The 25321-nt window shown below is 50.7% G+C and overlaps 1 protein-coding gene across 2 annotated transcripts in view; it reads right to left on the bottom strand.

Moving 5' to 3' along the window:
- Positions 1 to 25321, bottom strand: part of znf106a (zinc finger protein 106a) — a 114491-nt gene that overhangs the window by 38264 nt on the left and 50906 nt on the right. Inside the window, exons 5-14 of one of the 2 annotated variants that reach the window (XM_070878683.1) lie at positions 22875 to 25109; positions 21013 to 21700; positions 18218 to 18287; positions 15888 to 16042; positions 14379 to 14439; positions 12727 to 13077; positions 10785 to 11577; positions 9073 to 9128; positions 6759 to 6904; positions 294 to 428 (exon numbers count right to left, since the gene is read on the bottom strand). In XM_070878683.1, the coding sequence (XP_070734784.1) occupies positions 294 to 428; positions 6759 to 6904; positions 9073 to 9128; positions 10785 to 11577; positions 12727 to 13077; positions 14379 to 14439; positions 15888 to 16042; positions 18218 to 18287; positions 21013 to 21700; positions 22875 to 25109 (4690 nt within the window). The remainder of the gene's footprint in view (positions 1 to 293; positions 429 to 6758; positions 6905 to 9072; positions 9129 to 10784; positions 11578 to 12726; positions 13078 to 14378; positions 14440 to 15887; positions 16043 to 18217; positions 18288 to 21012; positions 21701 to 22874; positions 25110 to 25321) is intronic. The other variant, XM_070878684.1, reaches the window with a different exon arrangement.

Here is a 25321-nt window from a genome sequence, read left to right as displayed (position 1 = left end):
CACGAAGGGCAGTGGAAATCTGGAACTCCTCTTGACCCCCAGAAAGCTGTCGAGGCTGGGGGTCAATCAAAACTTTCAAAACTGAGGTTGACAGATTTTTTGTCGATATTAAGGGATGTGGAACCATGGCGAGAAATTGAGAGTTGAGGTACAGATCCGACATGATCTAACTGAATGGGGGAACAGGCTTGAGGGGCTGCACAGCCTCCTCCTGTCTCTATATTCCCAATTGGAGCTCTGTTTGCGTTAAGGAGACATGGCTGATGGAGCCAAAATGTGCTGCTCGGACCCACCTTCACGTCATAGCATCGCACGGTGTGATCACTGGACCCGGTGTACATACACGCAGTCTTCCCCTGCAGGTGTACAATCAGCAAGCAGTTCACCTTTGTACTGTGACCCTCGAAGACGCCCGTACACTTCCGACTCTGAAACACAAAACCTGGCATCAACCCTGCTTTTAACATGTTTACATAAGAATAAGAACATAAGAATCTGGAGCAGGAGTAGGCTCCACAGTCCCTCGAGCCTGCTCCGCCATTCAATAAGATCATGGCTGATCTTCAACCTCAACTCCACTTTCCCGTCCGATCCCCATATCCTTTCGTTCCCCGAGACCCCAAAAATCTATCGGTCTCAGCCTTGAACATATTCAGAGACTCAGCATCCATGGCCCTCTGGTGCAGAGAATTCCAGAGATTCACCACCCTCTGAGTGAAGAAATTCCTCCTCATCTCAGTCCTAAATGGCCCAGCCCTTATCCTGAGACTGTGCCCCCTGGTTCCAGACACTCCAGCCAGGGGGAAATAACCTCTCAGCATCTACTGAAACTCAGCAGCAGTTAGGTGGTGAAGCAACTGGGAAACGGCAGGGTGGACGCTGTCATTTCCCACATAACGGTCAATCGTAAAGTGTCTGCCATTAAGTACACACAGCAGTGACTGGCTAATGTTGCATCGTTGGCAGCTCCCAAATCTCTGGATCAGCTCCCAGGCTGGCGTGGAGTGCCAGCTCCCACTGCGGTAAACACTGGGGCAGAGAGAGTTTACACCATCGTGTCCGTGTCAGCTCCCTATTCGAGCAATCCCACTGCCCCACGTTCTTCCTATAGTCCTCTATCATTCAAATATTTATCCAATTCTCCCTTAAAAGATGCAATAGTCTCTGCACTAAACATTCCCTGTGGCAAAAGTATTACAACCCTGTGTAAAGCAATCTTTCCCTATCCCTCTCCTCACTCAATGATAACGTTAAATAGATGATCCCTCCCCACTGACTCCATAACCAGAGGAAACAGTCTCTCCCTATCCACTATCAAAACCGTTCATAATTTTAAAAACATCCATGAAATCTCCCCTTAGCTTTCTCTGCTCCAGTGGAAACAGTCCCAAGTCTTCCCTCGTAACTATTGTCTCCCATCCCTAGCATCATGCTGGTGATACATTGGCTTTAATGTCCTTTCTAGAATGGGGCGCCCAGAACTGCACACAGCACACAGCACTCCAACTGTGGCCGAACCACCACTTCATCTAAATCCATCGTCACTTCTTTACTTGATGCCCCATTTATAAAAGCTGTTGGCCTTTTTAACAGTGCAGGAAAGTGGAGTTGAGGCCATGATCTTATTAAATGGCGGAGCTGGCTCGAGGGGCCGTATGGCCTACTCCTGCTCCTATTTCTTATGCTTTATCGACCTACACTCACGTTTAGGAAATGATGTATCTGAACCCGAGGTCACCCACACCCTTCAGTGTCTTTCCATTGAGTGTATCCTCCAATTCCTTGCTTATTCTCCCAAAAATGTATCACCTGACGCTTCACCACATTAAATAATATCTGTCAATTCCACTAATCAGACTTCCTGAAGCCCCATACTTTCACATTGTCTGCAGATTTTGAAATTGTGCTCCCTATATCCGTCCAAATCATCTATATATACGGAAAACAAAAGTAGACCCAACGCTGATCCCTTGGGTACCAGTCCAAGCGATGCCTATTTACCCTAATCCTTTGTTTCCAGGCATGCTGCTACATTTCCTCTTGACACTTTATCTTTCATTCATTCATAGGCGATCCCTCGAGCGAGGATGACTTGCTTCCACGGGTTCACAGATGTTTCAACGAAGGAGCCGATGTTCCAGTCTTGAACTCCAATTGAGGGGATGGAAGGTGCCTGTGTGTGGATTTTTTTAACGTGTGGTGACCGTTGCACACCAGTCACCACACGGGCTTGAGAGAGTTAGGTCTTGGTCCAGTGGCAAGGATTAACCAAGTTGAATGGAGACCTGTTCTGCTGCACGGACCCAATGCGCACACATATCGCAGTGTGGGCTGGCCCGTGCTGCCCCTGGGCCCATGCCTCTTCTGGGCCCCGTACCTTCATTCGCCGCACCTCCGCCATGATCTCTCGCCGCTCCTCCGCCACAAACATTTGCCGCACCTGCGCCACACCGCACCTCCGCCACGATCCCTCACTGCTCCTCCGCCATGATCTCCCGCTGCAGCTCCGAACCAAACATTCGCCAAACCTCCGTCACGATCACGCACCACTTCTCAGCCACGATCCCTCATCACTCCTCCGCCCCAATCACTCGTCGCAAGTCCGCCACAACCTTCCATGCTCCTCTGCTTTACCAGGGCCCAGCCGATGCTTCTGCCCACTCTCCAAATGGCGATCTGTGTTTATCTAATGCCTTCTGAAATCCATATACACCACATATATTACCTGAGGAAACCACAGAGTGAGGGGAGTGCAGTGGAGATGGCAGATCTGGTCTTTCAAAAAGCCTCTGGCTAAATGCGACCAGAGATCGAAGGGTTAAACGTTAAGCCGTGTCACGGATAGTGGGATGGCTACAAGACAGAAACAGAGATGGGGGAATGTCTTAGATTGACTCGATAGAGCCAGTGGGGTGCCCTCCTTGTTCTCTACACAGCTAAATTAGTTTGGGCATGTGCACAGAGTGAATAATATTACAATCGAAACAAGACACCAAATATGGGGGCATGGCAGGTGGAGGGGAAAAATGCCGGAGGAGAGAGATAGGTACGGAGAATGGGCAGACCATGTGGGACAAGGATAGAAGGTGGTGAAGCACTTTTAAGAAAAAAAAGAGAATGGAATACAACATAAATGGTAAGATTCTTAAAGACGCACAGATCCTTTGCAGCAGGGAAGAGCCATTGGAAGGGCAAAGGACTTTTCCATAGAGGAGCACAGAACACAATTGAAAGGTGAAGAGGAATGCATGCAAGACACTGGGGGAGGATGGTTTGAAGTATTGGGTTAGCTCATTATAGGAAGGGTATTAGAGCCGATGTACAAGGCGTAGTGAGGTTCAACAATTTAGCTGCATCCATAAACAATTAGTCAGGCCCAACCTATTGCTTCCAAACCGCTTTCTCACAGCCAAAATCAACCATTTGGGGCTACAATAGAAAATGCACAAAACCACAGAATCAGTTTCCCAAAACTTTGGCAATCAGAAGCCCATTTAATAAAAACATTCAGGAAGGATAGAATAAAAGGAAAAGGAGGTAGGGTAGCATTGCTGGTTAAAGAGGAGATTAATGCAATAGTTAGGAAGGACATTAGCTTGGATGATGTGGAATCTATATGGGTAGAGCTGCAGAACAACAAAAGGGCAAAAAACGTTAGTGGGAGTTGTGTACAGACCTCCAAACAGTAGTAGTGATGTGGGGGAGGGCATCAAACAGGAAATTAGGGGTGCATGCAAGAAAGGTGCAGCAGTTATAATGGGTGACTTTAATATGCATATAGATTGGGCTAACCAAACTGGAAGCAAGACGGTGGAGGAGGATTTCCTGGAGTGCATAAGGGATGGTTTTCTAGACCAATATGTCGAGGAACCAACTAGGGGGGAGGCCATCTTAGACTGGGTGTTGTGTAATGAGAGAAGATTAATTAGCAATCTCGTTGTGCGAGGCCCCTTGGGAAAGAGTGACCATAATATGGTGGAATTCTACATTAGGATGGAGAATGAAACAGTTAATTCAGAGACCATGGTCCAGAACTTAAAGAAGGGTAACTTTGAAGGTATGAGGCGTGAATTGGCTAGGATAGATTGGCGAATGATATTTAAGAGGTTGATTGTGGATGGGCAATGGCAGACATTTAGAGACCGCATGGATGAACTACAACAATTGTACATCCCTGTCTGGCGTAAAAATAAAAAAGGGAAGGTGGCTCAACCGTGGCTATCAAGGGAAATCAGAGATAGTATTAAAGCCAAGGAAGTGGCATACAAATTGGCCACAAATAGCAGTGAACCCGGGGACTGGGAGAAATTTAGAACTCAGCAGAGGAGGACAAAGGGTTTGATTAGGGCAGGGAAAATAGAGTACGAGAGGAAGCTTGCAGGGAACATTAAGACGGACTGCAAAAATTTCTATAGATATGTAAAGAGAAAAAGGTTAGTAAAGACAAACGTAGGTCCTCTGCAGTCAGAATCAGGGGAAGTCATAACAGGGAACAAAGAAATGGCAGACCAATTGAACAAGTACTTTGGTTCGGTATTCACTAAGAAGGACACAAACAACCTTCCGGATATAAAAGGGGTCAGAGGGTCTAGTAAGAAGGAGGAACTGAGGGAAATCCTTATTAGTCGGGAAATTGTGTTGGGGAAATTGATGGGATTGAAGGCCGATAAATCCCCAGGGCCTGATTGACTGCATCCCAGAGTACTTAAGGAGGTGGCCTTGGAAATAGTGGATGCATTGACAGTCATTTTCCAACATTGCATAGACTGTGGATCAGTTCCTATGGAGTGGAGGGTAGCCAATGTAACTCCACTTTTTAAAAAAGGAGGGAGAGAGAAAACAGGGAATTATAGACCGGTCAGCCTGACATCGGTAGTGGGTAAAATAATGGAATCAATTATTAAGGATGTCATAGCAGCGCATTTGGAAAGAGGTGACATGATAGGTCCAAGTCAGCCTGGATTTGTGAAATGAAAATCATGCTTGACAAATCTTCTGGAATTTTTTGAGGATGTTTCCAGTAGAGTGGACAAGAGAGAACCAGTTGATGTAGTGTATTTGGACTTTCAGAAGGCTTTTGACAAGGTCCCACACAAGAGATTAATGTGCAAAGTTAAAGCACATGGGATTGGGGGTAGTGTGCTGACATGGATTGAGAACTGGTTGGCAGACAGAAAGCAAAGAGTAGGAGTAAATGAGTACTTTTCAGAATGGCAGGCAGTGACTAGTGGGGTACCACAAGGTTCTGTGCTGGGGCCCCAGCTGTTTACATTGTACATTAATGATTTAGACGAGGGGATTAAATGTAGTATGTAGTATCTCCAAATTTGCGGATGACACTAAGTTGGGTGGCAGTGTGAGCTGCAAGGAGGATGCTATGAGGCTGCAGAGTGACTTGGATAGGTTAGGTGAGTGGGCAAATGCATGGCAGATGAAGTATAATGTGGATAAATGTGAGGTTATCCACTTTGGTGGTAAAAACCGAGAGACAGACTATTATCTGAATGGTGACAGATTAGGAAAAGGGGAGGTGCAACGAGACTGGGTGTCATGGTACATCAGTCATTGAAGGTTGGCATGCAGGTACAGTAGGCGGTTAAGAAAGCAAATGGCATGTTGGCCTTCATAGCGAGGGGATTTGAGTACAGGGGCAGGGAGTTGTACAGGGCCTTGGTGAGGCCACACCTGGAATATTGTGTACAGTTTTGGTCTCCTAACTTGAGGAAGGACATTCTTGCTATTGAGGGAGTGCAGCGAAGGTTCACCAGACTGATTCCCGGGATGGCGGGACTGACATATCAAGAAAGACCGGATCAACTGGGCTTGTATTCACTGGCGTTCAGAAGAATGAGAGGGGATCTCATAGAAACATTTAAAATTCTGACGGGTTTAGACAGGTTAGATGCAGGAAGAATGTTCCCAATGTTGGGGAAGTCCAGAACCAGGGGGTCACAGTCTAAGGATAAGGGGTAAGCCATTTAGGACCGAGATGAGGAGAAACTTCTTCACCCAGAGAGTGGTGAAACTGTGGAATTCTCTACCACAGAAAGTGGTTGAGGCCAATTCACTAAATATATTCAAAAAGGAGTTAGATGTAGTCCTTACTACTAGGGGGATCAAGGGGTATGGCGAGAAAGCAGGAATGGGGTACTGAAGTTGCATGTTCAGCCATGAACTCATTGAATGGCGGTGCAGGCTCGAAGGGGCGAATGGCCTACTCCTGCATCTATTTTCTATGTTTCTAAATGGAAGCTGACTTGTGGGTTGACTAGGCCTGTATTCACTGGAGTTTAGAAGAATGAGAGGGGTTCTCATTGAAACGTATAAAATTCTGTCTGAGTTGGATAGACTGGATGCGGGGAGGAAGTTTCCCCGGGCTGGGAAGTCTAGAACAAGAGGTCACAGTCTCTGGATATGGGGTAGGAAATTTAAGACCAAGATGAGGAGAAATGTTTTCACTCAGAGGGTGGTGAACCTGTGGAATTCTCTACCACAGAACGCTGTGGAGGCCAAGTCACTGAACATATTTAAGAGGGAGATAGATAGATTTCTATACACAAAAGGCATCAAGGGGTATGGGGAAAAAGCAGGAATATGGTGTTGAGATAGAGGATCAGCCATGATCATATTGAATGGCGGTGCAGACTCGAAGGGCAAAATGGCCTACTACTGCTCCTATTTTCTATGCTTCTATGTCAGTCCCCCCACTCCAGACAAACACAGCCAGCCCCACTGGAATCTCTGTGGACTGCTCTTACCGTCAGATTATAGACGCGCACAGTTTTATCGGCAGAGCAGGTGTAGAGGTGGCCATTGTATATCTGCATTGCGTTGACAGCCGCCTGGTGACCCTCGAAAGCTCCCTCGGTGGGATCTTCCTCCTGCCCGCCGTCAGAGGACACTTCTAAGAAGAGAAGACATGTGAGCAGTGACACACATTTATTCCTCAAATCGTCACGACTGAACTCTCCAGCCTCCCAATTTTAGAAACCACCCATCGGTCGGGTGCAGAGTTGAGTACGTTCCAACCTGAAAATCTGTACCCGCTCCTCGCCTGGGATTTTAGAAAGATCAAAAACTAATGAGGGGGGCCGTGGCTCTTTCCAGCAGGAATACTGAATGCCCTGGCATGGAGGAGTTAGAAAGAAACAGGCTGGGTTTCCGTCTCGTGAGCAATGCAAACTGGTTCTGGTTCCTACCAGATTGTGGAGCGTTGTAAGGAGCAGGGGAACCCCATGCGACAGACTGGAGACCTGTCCTATTTCCTTTCAAAAAGGACTGTGCTTTAACATACGAGATAAATTTTTAGCTTGCCAGCAATGTCCTCCTTAATTCTTTTGGGGTACGTGGCCCCTTTAAGAGGCCGCATGGCCCATTCACATTTCGAACTTTTAACATTGCAAAAGCTGGTCCTGGGCTGTGCTGTCGCGAAGCTAATAGGGAACGTTGCTTGCCAGTATTGTAGCATCTTTAATGTGGCTGACACTGGCAGAATTTTTATTGACCCTGTATCTTTACACGTGGGGAAAGCGAGAATGCAGGACAAAGCAGGCTCATCATTACCAGGACAAGTGCCAACTCCACCCAATCAGCGTATCAATCGCTATATACTTGTCCGTGGGGTAGAGAGAGACTGACCCGTGGGGTAGAGAGATAGATAAAGTGACCCGTGGGGTAGAGAGAGCGCGAGAGAGATTGACCCGTGGGGGAAAGATAGATTGACCCGTGGGGGGGGGGGGGGGGGGGGGGGGGAAAGAGAGAGAGATTCAGATGTGGGGTAGAGAGAGAGCAAGAGAGATCTTTGGGTAGACAGAGAGACTGACCCGTGTGGTAGACAGAGAGACTGACCTGTGAGGTAGAAACACAGAAAATAGGTGCAGGAACAGGCCATTCGGCCCTTCGAGCCTGCACCACCATTCAATATGATCATTGCTGATCATGCAACCTCAGTACCCCATTCCTGCTTTCTCTCCATACTCCCTGATCCCTTTAGCCGTAAGGGCCACATCGAACTCCCTTTTTGAATATGTCCAACGAACTGGACTCCACAACTTTCTGTGGCAGAGAATTCCACAGGTTCACAATTCTCTGAGAGAAGAAGTTTCTCCTCATCTCGGTCCTAAATGGCTTACCCCTTAGCCTTAGACTGTGATCCCTTGGTTCTGGACTTCCCCAACATCGGGAACATTCTTCCTGCATCTAACCTGTCCAGTCCCATCAGAATTTTATACGTTTCTATGAGATCCCCCTCTCATTCTTCTAAATTCCAGAGAGAGACTGACCAGTGGGGTAAACAGAGAGAGAGACTGACCCGTGGGGTAGAGAGAGAGAGAGAGAGAGAGAGAGAGAGAGACTGACCGACCCCTGGGGTAGAGAGAGAGAGACCGACAAGTGGGGTAGAGAGAGAGAGAGAGAGAGAGAGACTGACCGACCCCTGGGGTAGAGAGAGAGACCGACAAGTGGGGTAGAGAGAGAGAACGAGACTGACCCGTGGGGTAGAGAGAGAGAGAGAGAGACTGACCCGTGGGGTAGACAGAAAGTCTGACCCGTGGGGTCCTGTTTTTATCCAGTAGTTTCAACATTTGTGATTTTTAATCTGTACCAATGAGGTGTTACTAAAATGATTGGTGCACAGACAGGGACAGAATGGACTGGACACGTCAATTAATGTCCAACGCAGGCTAAGGGTGGTGGAATTAAACACGTCAATCTGTGACCATCACAGGCTAAGGGTGGTGGAATTAAACACGTCAATCTGTGACCAACACAGGCTAAGGGTGGTGGAATTAAACATGTCAATCTGTGACCAACACAGGCTAAGGGTGGTGGAATTGAACACGTCAATCTGTGACCAACACAGGCTAAGGGCGGTGGAATTAAACACGTCAATCTGTGACCAACACAGGTTAAGGGTGGTGGAATTGAACACGTCAATCTGTGACCATCACAGGCTAAGGGTGGTGGAATTAAACACGTCAATCTGTGACCAACACAGGCTAAGGGTGGTGGAATTGAACACGTCAATCTGTGACCAACACTAAGGGTGGTGGAATTAAACATTGGCTTTGATACCTGATGTGTTCCTTGATCCTTTCAGTGATGACACAGGAGTCTGAGTCTCAGCCACACTGTTTAAAAACAGAAAACATAGGTGGTACACTGGTATGGTGGGCACATATTGTCACATAATATTTCACAGAATGGACATCACAGATACAGGCCGTAGGTCTATGGCACTGTTTATGCTTCACACACAACTCCTCCCACCTTACTTCATCTCATCTATCTACATATATAGTATTACATAGTGAGAGCCGTGGCTCAGTGATAGCACCCTCGCCTCTGAGTCAGAAGGATGTGGGTTCAAGTCCCACTCCAGGGACTTGAGCACATAAATCCAGACCGACACTCCAGTGCAGTGCTGAGGGAGTGCTGCACTGTCGGAGGGGCAGTACTGAGGGAGTGCTGCACTGTCGGAGTTGCCATCTTTCAGATTAGATGTGAAACCGAGGCCCCGTTTGCCCTCTCGGGTGGGTGTAAAAGCTGGGCAGTTCTCCTGGTGCCCTGGCTAATATTTAGCCCTCAAACAACATCATTATCTCACTGCTGTTTGTGGGACCTTGCTGTGCGCAAATTGTCTTCCACGTTTCCCTGCATTACAACAGTGACAACACTTCAGAAGTACTTCATGGTCTGTAAAGTGCTTTGGGATGTCCTGAGGTTGTGCTTTAGAAATGCACGTCTTTCTTATAGAGCATTCCCCCCATTCTAAGGTGATTAAAATTAGTGATGGAAATGAATCAGTGTGCCCTGCTTGCAAAGGCACTGACTGGTACAGGGTGCAATTCTACAGGCGGTGGTGCCCTGCCGTGCTGCACCCATGCAGTCTGAGGAAGGATTGCAGGACATTGCTTAATGTCACGGCTGAGCTCAATTGTATCCACTCATCTTGGCAGCGACCAGGACTGGCTTTAACCTGCTCAGGATGAACTACAACTTGTATTTATATAGCGCCTTTAACGTAGTAAAACATATCAAGAAGAATGAGAGGTGATTTTATCGAAACATATAAGATTATGAGGGGGCTTGACAAGGTGGGTGCAGAGAGGATGTTTCCACTGATGGGGGAGACTAGAACTAGAGGGCATGATCTTAGAATAAGGGGCCGCCCATTTAAAAAACTGAGATGAGGAGGAATTTCTTCTCTCAGAAGGTTGTAAATCTGTGGAATTCGCTGCCTCATTGAGCTGTGGAAGCTGGGACATTGAATACATTTAAGACAGAAATAGACAGTTTCTTAAATGATAAGGGGTTATGGGAAGCGTATTAAATGGCGGAACAGGCTCGAGGGGTCGTATGGCCTACTCCTGTTCCTATTTCTTATGTTCTTAAGGTGCTTCTTAGGAGTGTTATCAAGCAACATTTTACACCGAGCCACACAAGAACATATTAGGACAGATGACCAAACATTTGGTCAGAGATAGGTTTTAAGGAGTGAATCAATGGAGAAAGAGGTGGAGAGATTCAGGGAAGGGAATTCCAGAGCTTGGGCAGCTGAAAGCACAGCCGCCAAGAGTGGAGCGAATAAAATCGGTGACGCGCAAGAGGCCAGAATTGAAGGAGCGCAGAAATCGAGGAGGGTTGTAGGGCTGAAGGAGGTTACAGGGATGGGAGGGCAGAGACCATGGAGTGATTTGAACACCGGGGGGGAGGTGGTGAGGGGGAAGGATTTTAAAGTTCAGGCATGGCCAGACCTGCCCTTCACAGACAGCCGCGAGTCTCACCTCTTGGTGACACCGTTGGCACAGCCTGTCCCCATCTCACTGGTCGAAGTCACCTCGTCGTAACCCGCTTTGGGTGGATCGGCGGTGCATCGACCCGCGATCAGCTGCGGTGCCTTGAACGGGCTGTCGGGCTGCTCGTCGGCCGAGCCCAGAGACTCAATGGCCACCACTTCTAACTGGGGGTTGGTGACATCCACCAGCTCCATGGAGAACTCGCTGTCGGTGGAGGCGCTCGCCATTTCGCTCTCCCCCTTCGGCCGCCCTTTCTCCTTCAGCACCGAGCTGCCCTCTGACCCTCGGGGGGTCGAGGTGGTGACCTTTGCCTTGGGCGTCTTCTTGCTTCTGAGCTTGCGGTGCGGCCGGAGGAGGAGCTCGGTGTCCTGCTCCGTGTCGCTGTTCTCGCCCGCCTGCTCCGCCCGGGGAGACTTCTTCTTCCGGAATTTCTTCTTCTTCTTGCTGCCGCCTTTGCTGTCCGAGGGGGTCAGGGACGACTCGACCGCCTGACTCCTGCGCTCCCGCTCGGGAAACCTCGCGACCTTCTCGCACCTGCCAGCCAGCGGGGGGTCGGGTTTTTCCGGCACGGTGTACAGCCCCCTCTGCCGGGGTGTCCCGCTCTCGCCCCTCGACCGCAGGCTCAGCGCCAGGGGAGCGAGACCGCGAGTCTCCGCAGACCCGCCGCCCCCAGCGAAGTCCACAGACGTTCCCCCGCGGCCCGGTGGTGCGAAGCCTTCGGTCAAGTGCTGGAGAGACTCCGGTAAAGTGATGATCGGAAACCCCTTGGGGGTGATGTTGCCTGTGGGAAAGGGACGGTGCATCCGTTAGCCAAAACCCGGACCGACATTCATCGAACAGCAACTTGCATTTACATAGTGCCTTTCAAGACCTCAGGAGATCCTAAATCACTTTACAGCCAATGAGGTACTTTTGAAGGGCAGTCACCGTTGTAATGTCGGAAACGCAACTGCCAATTTGCGCACAGCAAGCTCCCACAAACAGCAATCTGATAATGACCGGATAATCTGTTTTTTTAGTGATATTGGCTGAGGAATAAATATTGCCCAGGACACTTGGGATAACATCCCCGCTCTTCCAGTAGCGCTGCAGGATCCTTTACATTCACGTGAGAGGCAGACAGGGCCTCGGTTTAACGTCTCATCCAAAAGATGGCAACACGCCGATTGTACCATTGACAAGCGCCCTCAGACCACACCATGTGTCTGCTCCCTCCCCGGGGTAGGAGGGGTGCCCTTGATACACAGATGAGCACAAATCTTGCTGCCTGGGGTAAGGGTTTATAACCAACACCAAATAGTGCCTTCAACATAGCAAAACATCTCAAGGCATTTCACAGGAGCATTATCAGACAAAATATGACACCGAGTCAAGTAAGGACATAAGAACATAAGAAATAGGAGGAGCAGTAGGCCAATAGGCCCCTCGAGCCTGCTCTGCCATTCAGTAAGATCATGGCGATATTAGGACAGATGACCAAAATCTTGGTCAAATGTGTAGGTTTTTAGGAGAGAGAGGTAGAGAGGCGTAAAAATTTAGGGAAGGTATTCCAGAGCTTGTGGCCAGGCAGCTGGAGGCATGGCCACCAATGGCAGAGCAATGAAAACGGAGGACATTAAACCGAGGCCCCATCTGCTCTCTCAATTGGGTGTAATAGATCCCATGGCACTACTTCATAGAAGAGCAGGGGAGTTATCCCCGGTGTCCTGCCCAATACTTATCACTCAACCAACATAACAAAAACAAGTTATCTGGTCCACCATTATCACATTGCTGTTTGTGGGAGCTTGCTGTGCACAAATTGGCTGCCGCTTGTCCTACAACAGTGACTACACTTCAAAAGTGTTTCATTGCCTTTGGAGTGACCCAAGGCCGTATCAGGTACTGTATAAATGCAGGTTCTTTCTTTTACCTCATCCCAGCAACGTACCTCTGCACTGAGACCCTGGACGCACCAACTTCGGTGAGGGACAACCGACGCTCGGCACCCAGGGATCCTTCGCGTTCTCCTCCGACCACTTCGGAGAGACGGGCTCCTGTTTAATGGAGGGGTCTGGCACGGCAGGAAGAGCATTCTTGACTGGGCTCCGGAAAGCAGGGGCTGCGTCGAGGCCGGGGTGCGACTGGGCGATGGAGCCGGGGCGGGGAGACGGGCTGTTGAGTAAGGGCGAGGACAATGGGCTGTGGAAGTTGAGCACGGGCAGGCCACCGTGCAGATTGTTGCTGACGCTCTCGGTCGCTGGGCTGAGCGTCAGTCGTTCTTCAGTCGGAACATAAAACTCTGAATAAGACAAGGAGGATTCAGTCAGAAATGCACCGACCTGATGTGTATAGATCAGAGACACAGGAAACAGTAACTTCAATTAAAACAGGTGGAAGCAATGTGACTAATGTCTGTATGCCTCTATCCTGACACTGTCCGCCTCTATCCTGACACTGTCCACCTGCCTCTATCCCAACACTGTGTCTGTCTGTCTCTATTTTCATACTGTCTGGGGCAGTACCGAGGGAGTTGAGGGAGTGCGACACTGCTGGAGGGGCAGTACTGAGGGAGCGCCGCACTGTCGGAGAGGCAGTACTGAGGGAGCACTGTATAGTCGGAAGGGTGGTACTGAGGGAGCGCTGTACTGTCGGAGGGGCAGTACTGAGGGAGCACTGCACTGTGGGAGGGGCAGTACCGTGCGAGTGCTGCATTGTCGGAGGGGCAGTACTGAGGGAGTGCCGCACTATCGGAGGGGTAGTACTGAGCGAGTGCTGCATTGTCGGAGGGACAGTACTGAGGGAGTGCCGCACTATCGGAGGGGTAGTACTGAGCGAGTGCTGCATTGTCGGAGGGACAGTACTGAGGGAGTGCCGCACTGTCGGAGGGGTAGTACTGAGCGAGTGCTGCATTGTCGGAGGGGCAGTACTGAGGGAGTGCCGCACTGTCGGAGGGGTAGTACTGAGCGAGTGCTGCATTGTCGGAGGGGCAGTACTGAGGGAGTGCCGCACTGTCGGAGGGGTAGTACTGAGCGAGTGCTGCATTGTCGGAGGGGCAGTACTGAGGGAGCGCGGCACTATCGGAGGGGCAGTACTGAGGGAGTGCCGCACTGTCGGAGGGGTAGTAGTGAGCGAGTGCTGCATTGTCGGAGGGGCCGTACTGAGGGAGTGCCGCACTGTCGGAGGGGTAGTACTGAGCGAGTGCTGCATTGTCGGAGGGGCAGTACTGAGGGAGCGCCGCACTGTCGGAGGGGTAGTACTGAGCGAGTGCTGCATTGTCGGAGGGGCAGTACTGAGGGAGTGCTGCACTCGCAGGTCGGGGCCTCCACGCTGTTCCCGGGTCGCCGCACCTCCACTGATTTTATGGACACTTCAGGGAGCAGCGCAAGCTGGTGCAGGAGGGCGACGACTTGGAGAAGGGCGACTGGATTGGATGTCGCTGATTGGAGCGTGGGCAGGTACAGCAGGAGAGGGGGCAAGAGCAGAGGAGCGATGAGGTCGGGGCAAAGGAGCGGCGAGAGATTGTAGAGCAACGTGATCGGGGCCCAGGAGGGGCAAGAGTTCGGGGCATAGAACTCTTCAATTTCACCCTTTGAAACGCACCTTGCAGTCCCTGAAGGATCTCGATTCTCTTGGTCCTCAGTGTGCTCATCTCCAGGGTGATCTGTGTGAGAGACAAAATAGGCGCGGTGACAGGCAGCAACAGCCGGCCTTCGCAGAGCGCTGTTAACATATAAAACTCTCCGAGGAACCTCCCATGGGGGAGCAAGAACAACAAATATATGAAAGGAATAAGGGAGCCAGATCCAGGAGAGGCCACCAAATAGGTCACTTTTCTAAACTTGGAGTGAGAAGTTTATTTTAAATTCTTAGAATGTGGAGGTCGCTGGCTAGGCCCCAATTATTTCCCATCCCAAGTTGCTGAGGAGGTGGTGGTAGGGTTATGTAGCAAATGCTGCTTCACAAGTGCTTTAAAGTCAACTCTGCAGTGTGAATGAGAGTTGTGTGCAGGCCAGGCCAAGCAGGGGTGGTCAGTAACTAGACTGGGGAGGTGGAAGGATTTACACGGAAGCTCCAGAGAGTAAGGCTGAGGCTGCCACCTAAAACGGGGCAATAGCAAGGGGGAGAGGGCGATACACAATAGGCCATTGTCAGAGCCCCAATACCTCTCGTACCTACTATCTCACCATAGGTACCATCCAGTATCATATCCCACCATGGGTACTATCCAGTATTATATCCCAGCATAGGCACCATCTAGGATCACATCCCACCATACCTACTATCCAGGATCATATTCCACCATACCCACCACCCAGTATCATATCCCACCATACCTACCACCCAGTATCATATCCCACCATACCTACCACCCAGTATCATATCCCACCATACCTACCACCCAGTATCATATCCCACCATACCTACCACCCAGTATCATATCCCACCATACCTACCATACAGGATCATATCCCACCATACCTACTATCCAGGATCATAAACCACCATACCTACCACCCAGTATCATATCCCACCATACCTACCACCCAGTATCATATCCCACCATACCTACCACCCAGTATCATATCCCACCATACCTACCACCCAGTATCATATCCCACCATACCTACCACCCAGTATCATATCCCACCATACCTACCACCCAGTATCATATCCCACCACCCAGTATCATATCCCACCATACCTACCACCCAGTATCATATCCCACCATACCTACTATCCAGGATCATATTCCACCATACCTACCACCCAGTATCATATCCCACCATATCTACCACCCAGTATCATATCCCACCATACCTACCACCCAGTATCATATCCTACCATACCTACTATCCAGGATCATATCCCACCATACCTACTATCCAGGATCATATCCCACCATACCTACTATCCAGGATCATATCCTACCATACCTACTATCCAGGATCATATCCCACCATACCTACTATCCAGGATCATATCCCACCATACCTATCAAGTATCATATCCCACCATTGTGGACCTTGTTAATTATCATATGTTGATTGGTTGGTTTAACCCAGAAGCCACTTCTGTTCCAATACAGCAGTAGTGTCATGCTAAAGGTACCTGTTGTTTGAGAACCAGCAGCTTCTGAACCTCTATGTATGCGGCTTGGAGTGCAGCGCGAGCCTGCAGCAGGTTACCGTCCAACCCTTGTAAGGACTTGTTCAACTCGTCCTCCTGCAGCGAGATGTTCAGCAACTGGTCCACCTGGCTCCTCTCTGGAATCAAATGGTCGACACATTAGCACTGACCCACTTTAACATGGCACATACCTTAGTGATGACAGCACAGGTAAGAACATCACCACACACTGAGCATAAAACATCTGAGTCATTGCTTGCTGTCCAAAGGCTCCAATACTCTGGGTAACTTCTGATGTAGTATAAATCTGCATGATAAAGATTCTGAAGGGGATTGACAGGGTAGATGCTGAGAGGTTGTTTCCCCTGGCTAGAGTGTCCAGAACCAGGGGGCACAGTCTCAGGATAAGGGATGAGCCACTTAAGACAGAGATGAGGAGGAATTTCTTCACTCAGAGGGTTGTGAATCTTTGGAATTCTCTGCCCTACTCGCTGCCCGAGAGGGCTGTAGATGCTGAGTCTCTGAATATATTCAAGGCTGAGACCGATAGATTTTTGGAGTCTAGGGGATATGGAAATCGGACGGGAAAGTGGAGTTGAGGTCGATGATCAGCCACGATCTTATTGAACGGAGCAGCAGGCTTGAGGGGCCTTAGGACCTACTCCTGCTCCTATGAACATCTCAGGTTTGGACACTGGAAACCAACTGCTTTGTTGCGGTTAGCTGGGTGGTGAGTGAGTCTGGGGATGGGACTGAAGGCCTCCTGTGTACTGTAAAATTCTGTAGTGCGGAGACTCTCTGCCTGAATTGTCAGCCTCTCAGATGCTGACTGTCCTGCTGAGTATGGCCCAAAAGACCCAGATCTGCATTGACCATTAGTTCAAAAGAAAAATATGCACATGCTGGAAATCTGAAATAAAGAGAAAAGTGCGGGAAATACTCAGCAGGTCAGGCAGCATCTGTGGAAAGAGAAAGAGCTAGCGTTCCAGGTGATGACCTTTTTGAACTGGAAAGGTTAGAGATGTCGGGGCTGAAATTGCCCTCCAACCAAAACAGTCTGCATTCACCGTTTTCTTCATTGATTTACCGCCCTAATCGTTGGGCGGGTCTTGAGCGATTTTGCCCTCTTTTTGATTTATCTTCTGGCGGGGCAGTGAAGTCAGTGGGGAGCGGGGCAGAAGGATTCATGAACGCCACGCTGACCTGCTGGTGGCCCGGCCGAACCTGTGGCTGTCATTGCCGGACCAACTTCGGAGTTGGCGGACAATTAAAATAAAATGGCGGCCGCGGCCTCCCCTTTAAGGGCCAACGCGCTGCCCAGCAACTGGCAGCTTCCCGCCCAGGAAAAGCTGTCGGGGGCATCGACTGGCGGCTGCACCGTTCCCGCGGGGCAATTTCCAACACGGTAGCTTACACCGCCACAAAAATGCACTAAGGCAATTTCTAAAAATGTCAGCACCTCCACCCCGACTGCTTAGCGACCCGTTACCGCCTTAAAAACAAGGGCAATTTCGGCCCCGTAGAGTTTTAAGCAAGTACAGGGGCAGGGAAAAGGGGATGGGGAGGGAAGAACAAAAGGGAAGGGTGGAGAGATTCAATGACAAAAGGGATGATGGTGCAAGGCAAAAGGGGGCGGTAATGGGACAAGAAATGAAACAAAAGACAGGTCTAGAGTAGCTGTAAATGGCAATAGCAGAATCATTACCAACAGATGCTGTCTGAAAAAAATAGCAACAGTAGTTCTGATCTGCAATTGTTGAACTCAGTGTTGAGTCCGGAAGGCTGTAAAGTGCCTAATTGAAAAATGAGGAGCTGGTTGAGCTTCCGTTGAGCTTCACTGGAATAGCAATATGAGGACGAGGACAGGGAGGTCAGAGTAGGAGTGAGATGGAGAATTAAAATGGCAAGGGACCACTCAGGGTCACGCTTGTGGACTGAACCGAGGTTTTCGCAAAGGTTGCAGGGGAACTCATCATTAAGAGTTTTGGGGGGAGGGGGTGGGTTATGGGAGAGAGAGGAAGGGGATCTCCCCATTAACAACTCACACTGGGAGGGGGCTGGGATAGAGGAGAGAGGGAGGGGATCTCCCCATTAACAACTCACACTGGGAGGGGGCTGGGATAGAGGAGAGAGGGAGGGGATCTCCCCATTAACAACTCACACTGGGAGGGAGAACTCAGCACTGCAACAGCACAGAATTAGAAGGAGCCCTGTCCAAATACGTGAGGATCTGACCGTGCTGGGGCTGTTGTACCAGAATCACCAGGACCTGCACTGACATCGCAATCCACAACAGCCATTTATTTACTCACCTCTTTTGCTTTTGATTTTCCTTCTCTTATTCTTCCTTTCCAAACCAGGGACCTCTGGAGACAGACCATCCTGCACAAGCAGAAAAAGATCAATCATACACAGGCCATTCAACCCATCGTCCTATACACTAAGGGATACACTGAAGAGATAGCTCTTTCAGAGAGAAGGCATAGACATGATGGGCCAAATGGCCTCCTTGGGGTACAGTCACATTCTTAGTCATTCTAAAGGCTGGAAATTCAGCAGCATTTCAACAAAGAGTTTCGCCGGCGTTCTCGAAATACCGCTGGGGAACGTGCACCGGTGAGAAAGGGGCTACCGCCCAAGTTTGGTCACAGCGGTGACCCGTAGGTGAGTCGGAAATAAACGTCCACGAGAAAGCAGCCGGAGCTAAGCAGTAGGTAAGTAATCCTGCAAAAAAAAGGTAAGTTAAAGTGTTTTAAAAATACTTTTACAGCGATTGAGTGGAAAAGGGTCCTGAGAATGTTTCCCGATTTTTTATTTTTTAGAAAAATATTGTGTGTGTTTTCCCCCCAACCTAGGCCCAACCCGCAGCCTCGGACTAAATTTGAGTAAATACTGCCCAATTTGCCCAGGATCACGTTTTCTGCCGAGAATCCGCATGCAAGACCCGTTTTTCTCGCCGGGCGGAATTTTTTCCTTTTTTTGATCAATTTTGCCGGCGTTAATTTAATAATCTCAGTGGTTTTTTGGGTGGTGAATTTTGTGGAAGTTCTAGCCCAATGACTCTCGACCTGAACTGTGAGCCCAACAGCGAACAGCACCGTCTGTGGCAGAAACTAATCTTTACGGACTGGAAGGTCCCGGGTCAGACACTGATCTATGCTGAGTTAGCACACCTTAGCCCAGATGTACGAGTCGGCCTTGGCGCCCAGCGCACTGGGAAAGGTCAATCAGCCAGGGTTCCTGCTCCTGATGGTAACCCAGAGTTGGAAAGCGTGCGTGAGGTTGAGCGGGACAGATTTGGACTTGGCCGGGATAGGCTGGAAACCAATCGACTCTCACTGTTTAGGCTGTCAAATGAAGAATGCATGGTAAGGGCTGTGACAAGTACCTTCAGAACTGCACGGGCCCAGTACCGACAAGTCTTTTTTTTTAATAATGCATTCTGAGGAAGTAATGCCTCGATTTCAAAATTCTCATCCTTGTTTACAAATCCCTCGTCCTTCCCTATCCCTCTCCTCCTCCCTCCGAGATGTCTGCGCTCCCCAACTTCTGTCTGAGGCTGAACCAGACTGTTTGCAACCTTGGTGTCATATTTGATCCAGAAATGAGCTTTCGACTACATATCCGCAGCACAACTAAGACCGCCTATTTCCACCTCCATAACATCGCCCATTTCCCCCCCCCATGCCTCAGATCATCCGCTGCTGAAACCCTCATCCATGCCTTTGTTACCTCCAGATTTGATTATTCCAATGCACCCCTGGCTGGCCTCCCACATTCTATCCTACAAAAACTAGAGGTGATCTGAAACTCGGCTGTCCGTATCCTAACTCGCATCAAGTCCCGCTCACCCATCACCCCTGTGCTCACTGACCTATACTGGCTCCGGTTAAGCAACGCCTCGATTTCAAAATTTTCATCCTTATTTTCAAATCCCTCAATGGCCTCGCCCCTCCCTATCTCTGGAATCTCCTCCAGCCCCCCCGCCCCCACTGCCGAGATGTCTGCGCTCCTCTAATTCTGCCCTCTTGAGCATCCTGATTATGATCACTCAACCATCGGTGGCCGTGCCTTCTGTTGCCTAGGCCCCAAGCTCTGGAACTTCCTCCCTAAACCATTCTGCCTCTCTTACCTCACTTTCCTCCTTCAAGACACTCCTTAAAACCTACCTCTTTCTGCGCTAATTTCTACTTATGCGGCTCGGGGTCAAATTTTTCATCTCATAATACTCCTGTGAAGCACCTTGGGACGTTTCACTACATTAAAGGTGCTATATAAATACAAGTGGTTGTTGTTGGTGGGAATGTGGAACCCGTTATCACAAGTAGTTGAGGGAAATAGTTCAGATGTATTTAATTTAAGGGATAGGTACATGAGGAAGAAAGGAATGTTGATAGGATGAAATGATGAGATCATTGTAACCCTTAGTGGACGGAATAGTCTATCCACTGGGAGGATAGACGCACCAACGTGTGTGTTCTCGCTCAGACAAACAGCCCCAGCATCGAAGCACTGACCACACTCGACCAACTCCGTTGGGCGGGCCACATCGTCCGCATGCCCGACACGAGACTCCCAAAGCAAGCACTCTACTCGGAGTTCCTACACGACAAGTGAGCCCCAGGTGGGCAGAGGAAACATTACAAATACACCCTCAAAGCCTCCCTGATAAAGTGCAACATCCCTACTGGCACCTGGGAATCCCTGGCCCAAGACCGCCCAAAATGGAGGAAGTGCATCCGGGAGGGCGCTGAGCATCTCGAGTCTCGTCGCCGACAGCATGCAGAAATCAAGCGCAGGCAGCGGAAGGAGTGTGTGGCAAACCAGTCCCACCCTCCCTTTCCCCCAACCACTGTGTCCCACCTGTGACAGGGACTGTAATTCCCGTATTGGATTGTACAGCCACCTGCGAACTCACTTTTAGAGTGGACGCAAGTCTTCTTGCATTTCGAGGGACTGCCTATGATGAAATGATGAGGTGTGGGAGGAGGCTCGAGGGGAATATAAACACAGCCACGGACCAGTTGTGCCGAATGGCCTGTTTCTGTGCCGATCACTCAGTGTAATTCGATGTAATGTAGAGTGCAGCATTGAATGAGACACTTACAGCAGTTGCTCTTCTTTTCTTCCCTAGCGCCTGTGTGTCGTTGAGTTCACCCCCAGACGTGTAGCTGCTGTCGGTCGCACCATCCGCTGCATTCGGTCCTTGAACCGCACCCGAGGAACTCTGCTGGGCAAACAACTTGAGCTCCCCGTCAGTCTCGAGAGTGCTTTGCCGACAGGAGCCATCGCTGGCAGAAATGAGGCACCTGCTGCCCGGCCCGCTGCTTGCCGCGGAGATGCTGTCAAAGGCCAAGGGCGAGTCGGAGCCTTGCTCGGTCTTCACCGGTTGAAGCCCCCGGGTGGGGGAGCTGACGTTGCCGGGGAGCGAGTTCTCGCCACCGCTGCCAAACCGGAGAGCGTCGGGGAAGGCGGGGCTGTGGCGGGCAGCCCGTTTCTCCCGGGAGGCCGACGGGCTTGGTCCCGGAGGTATCGGACGGTTCGGAATGGCAGGAGAACACTCCCTGGCTTCTGCCCCCTCCGTTCCTTTCGCCTCGTCGCCAAACAGGCTGTAAATCGACCGCTTGTCCGTGACCACGCTGCTCTCGGAGAGGCTGCGCTTGCGAAGGGTTCCGGCCGGAGCGATGGAAATCCCCTCCCACTGAAAGCCTTCTAGGGAGGACAAGTTTTCGTCCTCGTCCAGCTCCAGAGCCTCCAGGCCGGTCTGCACAGAGGGAACCATCTCAATCCCAAACCTGCAAACACAACATTATAAAACCACGGTGGGTGACAGGGACAACACACCCAAACGTCACAACCAGGGCAGTCAGGAACACTCACGGGACACCCCCCGCCCCCCCCCACACAACTGTGAGATAGCGATCGGGGGTCTCAGCAGCATTTTCAGGGCTCTGAAACAGGCAATGCGATGCCGTGATAGTTACTTTAAACTCATCCCATCAAAAGTTCTCACTCACCCAGTGTTAGGTCTGCACTTCAACCTAGCAAGGAAGGATGGGGTGAGGTGGTGGGACAGAGAGGACAGAGAGAAGGAGGACGATGGGAGAAATGGGGGGTGGGAGGAGACAGATGACGGGAGAAGTGGGGGAAAGACAGACGACGGGAGAAATGGGGGGGGGGGGGGAGACAAATGACGGGAGAAGTGGGGGAAAGACAGATGACGGGAGAAATGGGGGGGGGGGGGGAGGAGACAGATGACGGGAGAAGTGGGGGAAAGACAGACGACGGGAGAAATGGGGGGGGGGGGGCGGGGGGAGACAAATGACGGGAGAAGTGGGGGAAAGACAGATGACGGGAGAAATGGGGGGGGGGGGGAGGAGACAGATGACGGGAGAAGTGGGGGAAAGACAGACGACGGGAGAAATGGGGGGGGGGGAGGAGACAGATGACGGGAGAAGTGGGGGAAAGACAGACGACGGGAGAAATGGGGGGGGGGGGGGAGGAGACAGATGACGGGAGAAGTGGGGGAAAGACAGACGACGGGAGAAATGGGGGGGGGGGGGAGGAGACAGATGACGGGAGAAGTGGGGGAAAGACAGACGACGGGAGAAATGGGGGGGGGGGGGGGGGGGGAGGAGACAGATGACGGGAGAAGTGGGGGAAGACGGGAGGGAGGACGCCCCTCACGTCTCCTGGGGGGGGTCATCAATTGAGTGATGTTTCGGAGCAGCCACCCGTCCCAACTTGGGAGGAAGAAAAGACAGCCTTTAATGGCCTCTCTCAAGGATCTGATATCCCTTTTACTCAACTGTGGAGCCACAGGTGATAATGAGCGATGGGTTGTGTCTTAATCAGTGGGTCGGCCACCTCACAGAGTGTGTGTGGAGGCCAAGGCAAGATCACGAGTTACTGGAAACACCAACCAGGTTATTAAAACAAAACAGAAAGCCAACCTCTCTCCTTACTGACCTTGGTAAACCCTTCCCCAGCTCCTGCTTTTTCTTAGCAACTTGCTGGATGACCTGGTCCCAGTTGACGTGACGCCGCGACACGTTCAGCAACTGCCGCAAGGTGGGTTTCAGACCTGATTCCTTTTCCGACTCGCTCTTCCTTTGGCTTCCTATGCTGCGGATTCGCCGGGCGATGTTGAGGTTGGGCTCGGGGACGTGAGTGCCCGGCCTGGACTTGGAGTTGATGTGGCGAGTCAGGTCTCTCTGCACGGAGGTAGGAAGCCCGAGCTTGTTGAGTTCGGACAGGAGATGGCTGGAGCTCTGAGCCCCTCCACTCTGCAGCTCCGAGTCGGAAGAACAATTGTCGAAGGTTTCGCCAGGCACAGAGCTTTGAATCTCGTTGTCGCTTCGGGTTTCAATCATTGCGGAGGAGAAGGTGGACAGCGACTTATCGCCACTTGCTGAGGCTGAGGTGGCCTTGGAGTCATCTTTTGTGGCTGAGAGTTCGGAGGTCGCACCATGCTGGGTGTATAATTCAGCTATTTTCTCTTTCATTGTATTTGAACATGGCTGCCCTGGACCTGAACGGATGCTGGCAGAGTTTACACTCGTAGCTAGTTCTACATCTTCTGCAATGTCAGTAAATTCCTCTTCACTCACTTTTCCGCAGCCCAAGAGAGCCTCTTTCACTGGGGTTCCGTCGGCTGCTGTGTACTGCGACTTCTGGGCCGTTTTATTGTTGCTGTTTTTCCAGTTCTCCTTATTGCCGTCTGTGGACTTTCTACAGCTGGCCTGCTGGCTGTGTTTTGCACCCTCCTGAGTCTGACTGTGTTGTCTGCGCTCGGACTGACTGCACCTCAGTGCTTCTCTGGCCCGCCTGAGCACTTCACTCAAACTACTGTCCACCTGGTATTTACCGTCGCCATCCGGCACATCCAGCGAGGGCGGTGCGGTCAGGCTTGCGGGAGCTCGTGTTGAAAGCGGAGCCCTTGACGCGCTTGGTGTGCCATTCGGCCTTAGTGTGGCGTTAACGCACGGTGAACACCCGTGTGTCGGCAAGTTGAGTGCGCCCGGGCGCTTCCCACTCTCCACACTACACAAAGGTTTACTTTCTTTCAAAATGCTCTTGGGGTCCGGATCGGAAGTGCACGACCCGGGTTCAGGAGGAGGAGGAAATGATTGGGTGCAAAGCGTGATAGAAAACTGGCTCCCGTCTTTGTCGGTTTCATTCCGGGAACAGCATCCCTGTTGGATGAGCAGGCTTGCGCCGTCGCTCGGTTCTTCAGTCACCTTCACAGGGACCGAGGCAGCACTGCTTTTGTGTGGTGTCTCACAATCTTTCAGTTGCAGGGATGGGCAACCGCTCCCAGAATCATCAGCGCCTTTACCCTGAGTAGAGGGATCCCTGGCTACTGGCAGCAGCTCTGGAGATTTGTGAGAGCGGTAAGGGGCCCAGCGGTATCTCTTATCCCTTGATGGACTTGAGCTCTTCCCCCCGCTCTGATCCTCTTTGCTCACTGCACTCTCCTCTTGGTTAAAACTCAACATCCCTTGACTTGGCACGTCGTCGCTGGTGAAATCCATGTGGTAGTTCTGAAAGGTGTAGTCGCTCAGGTTCCACCTGTCCGCTGGATCTCTCGGCGGCAGCGCGACCCCTCTGCTGTCAGCTGCCCGCCTCCGGCTTTGCGCTTTCTCCCAGGCACGCCACTCTCTTGCACTCCTGCTCTCCATTTTGTTCAACTTGTGCACTTTCCCTTTACTCCACTTCCTGTCTGGCTCCTCTGCAGAATGGAACCTCGCATTGGGCCGGGGGGTGGTGTAGTGAACCGGGCTGTCCCCACTGCCGCTGGGATTGGTGTTCCTGTTGGACGCTCCAGCTTGGTTTTTGGAGTGCCAACTAGCCGCTCCCCCTGACCCACTCAAATGCCAGTTGTGTTTAGAATACCAGTTAGGTGCCGGTCCTGCGCCATTTGGATGCCAACTGAGTGATCCCCTGGTGCCTGAGGAATGCCGGGTCGAAGGACCGCCTGAATTGTTCTTCCAGTGACAATGCTGATAACCACTCGGTCTGCAACTTGTGTAATCCTGTGACTCCCAGTCCCATTCCCGCTCTCCTGCATTTTCATTGTGCCACAATGGCTGATTATATTTGCTCGCGGGCTCAGTGTATGTCTGACGATCTTCCCGTGTCCTCCTGTATCTCCTGTTGTCACTGTCTGTTGCCCGGTTCCCTGGTGTTGAGGTGTCGTTTTTTCTACACAAAAATAAACCAAAAAAGCATGACCACATAGGATTATAGAAGTTACAGCCCATTGCACCTTTACCAGCTCTTCAACTGGACCTGTCTGCTCTCAACCTATTCCCGGCTCCTTTTCTATAATTTTATATTCTCAAGTATTTATCCAATTCCCCTTTAAATGAAGTTACAATCTCTACCTCAGCACCTACTTATGCAAAGCATTTCAT

This window comes from Pristiophorus japonicus, chromosome 4 (genome assembly GCF_044704955.1).
Source record: "Pristiophorus japonicus isolate sPriJap1 chromosome 4, sPriJap1.hap1, whole genome shotgun sequence".
NCBI classification, from domain to species: Eukaryota; Metazoa; Chordata; class Chondrichthyes; family Pristiophoridae; genus Pristiophorus; species Pristiophorus japonicus.
Note: the sequence above shows the minus strand (reverse complement) of the source record. Positions and strands in the feature narration are given on the sequence as shown.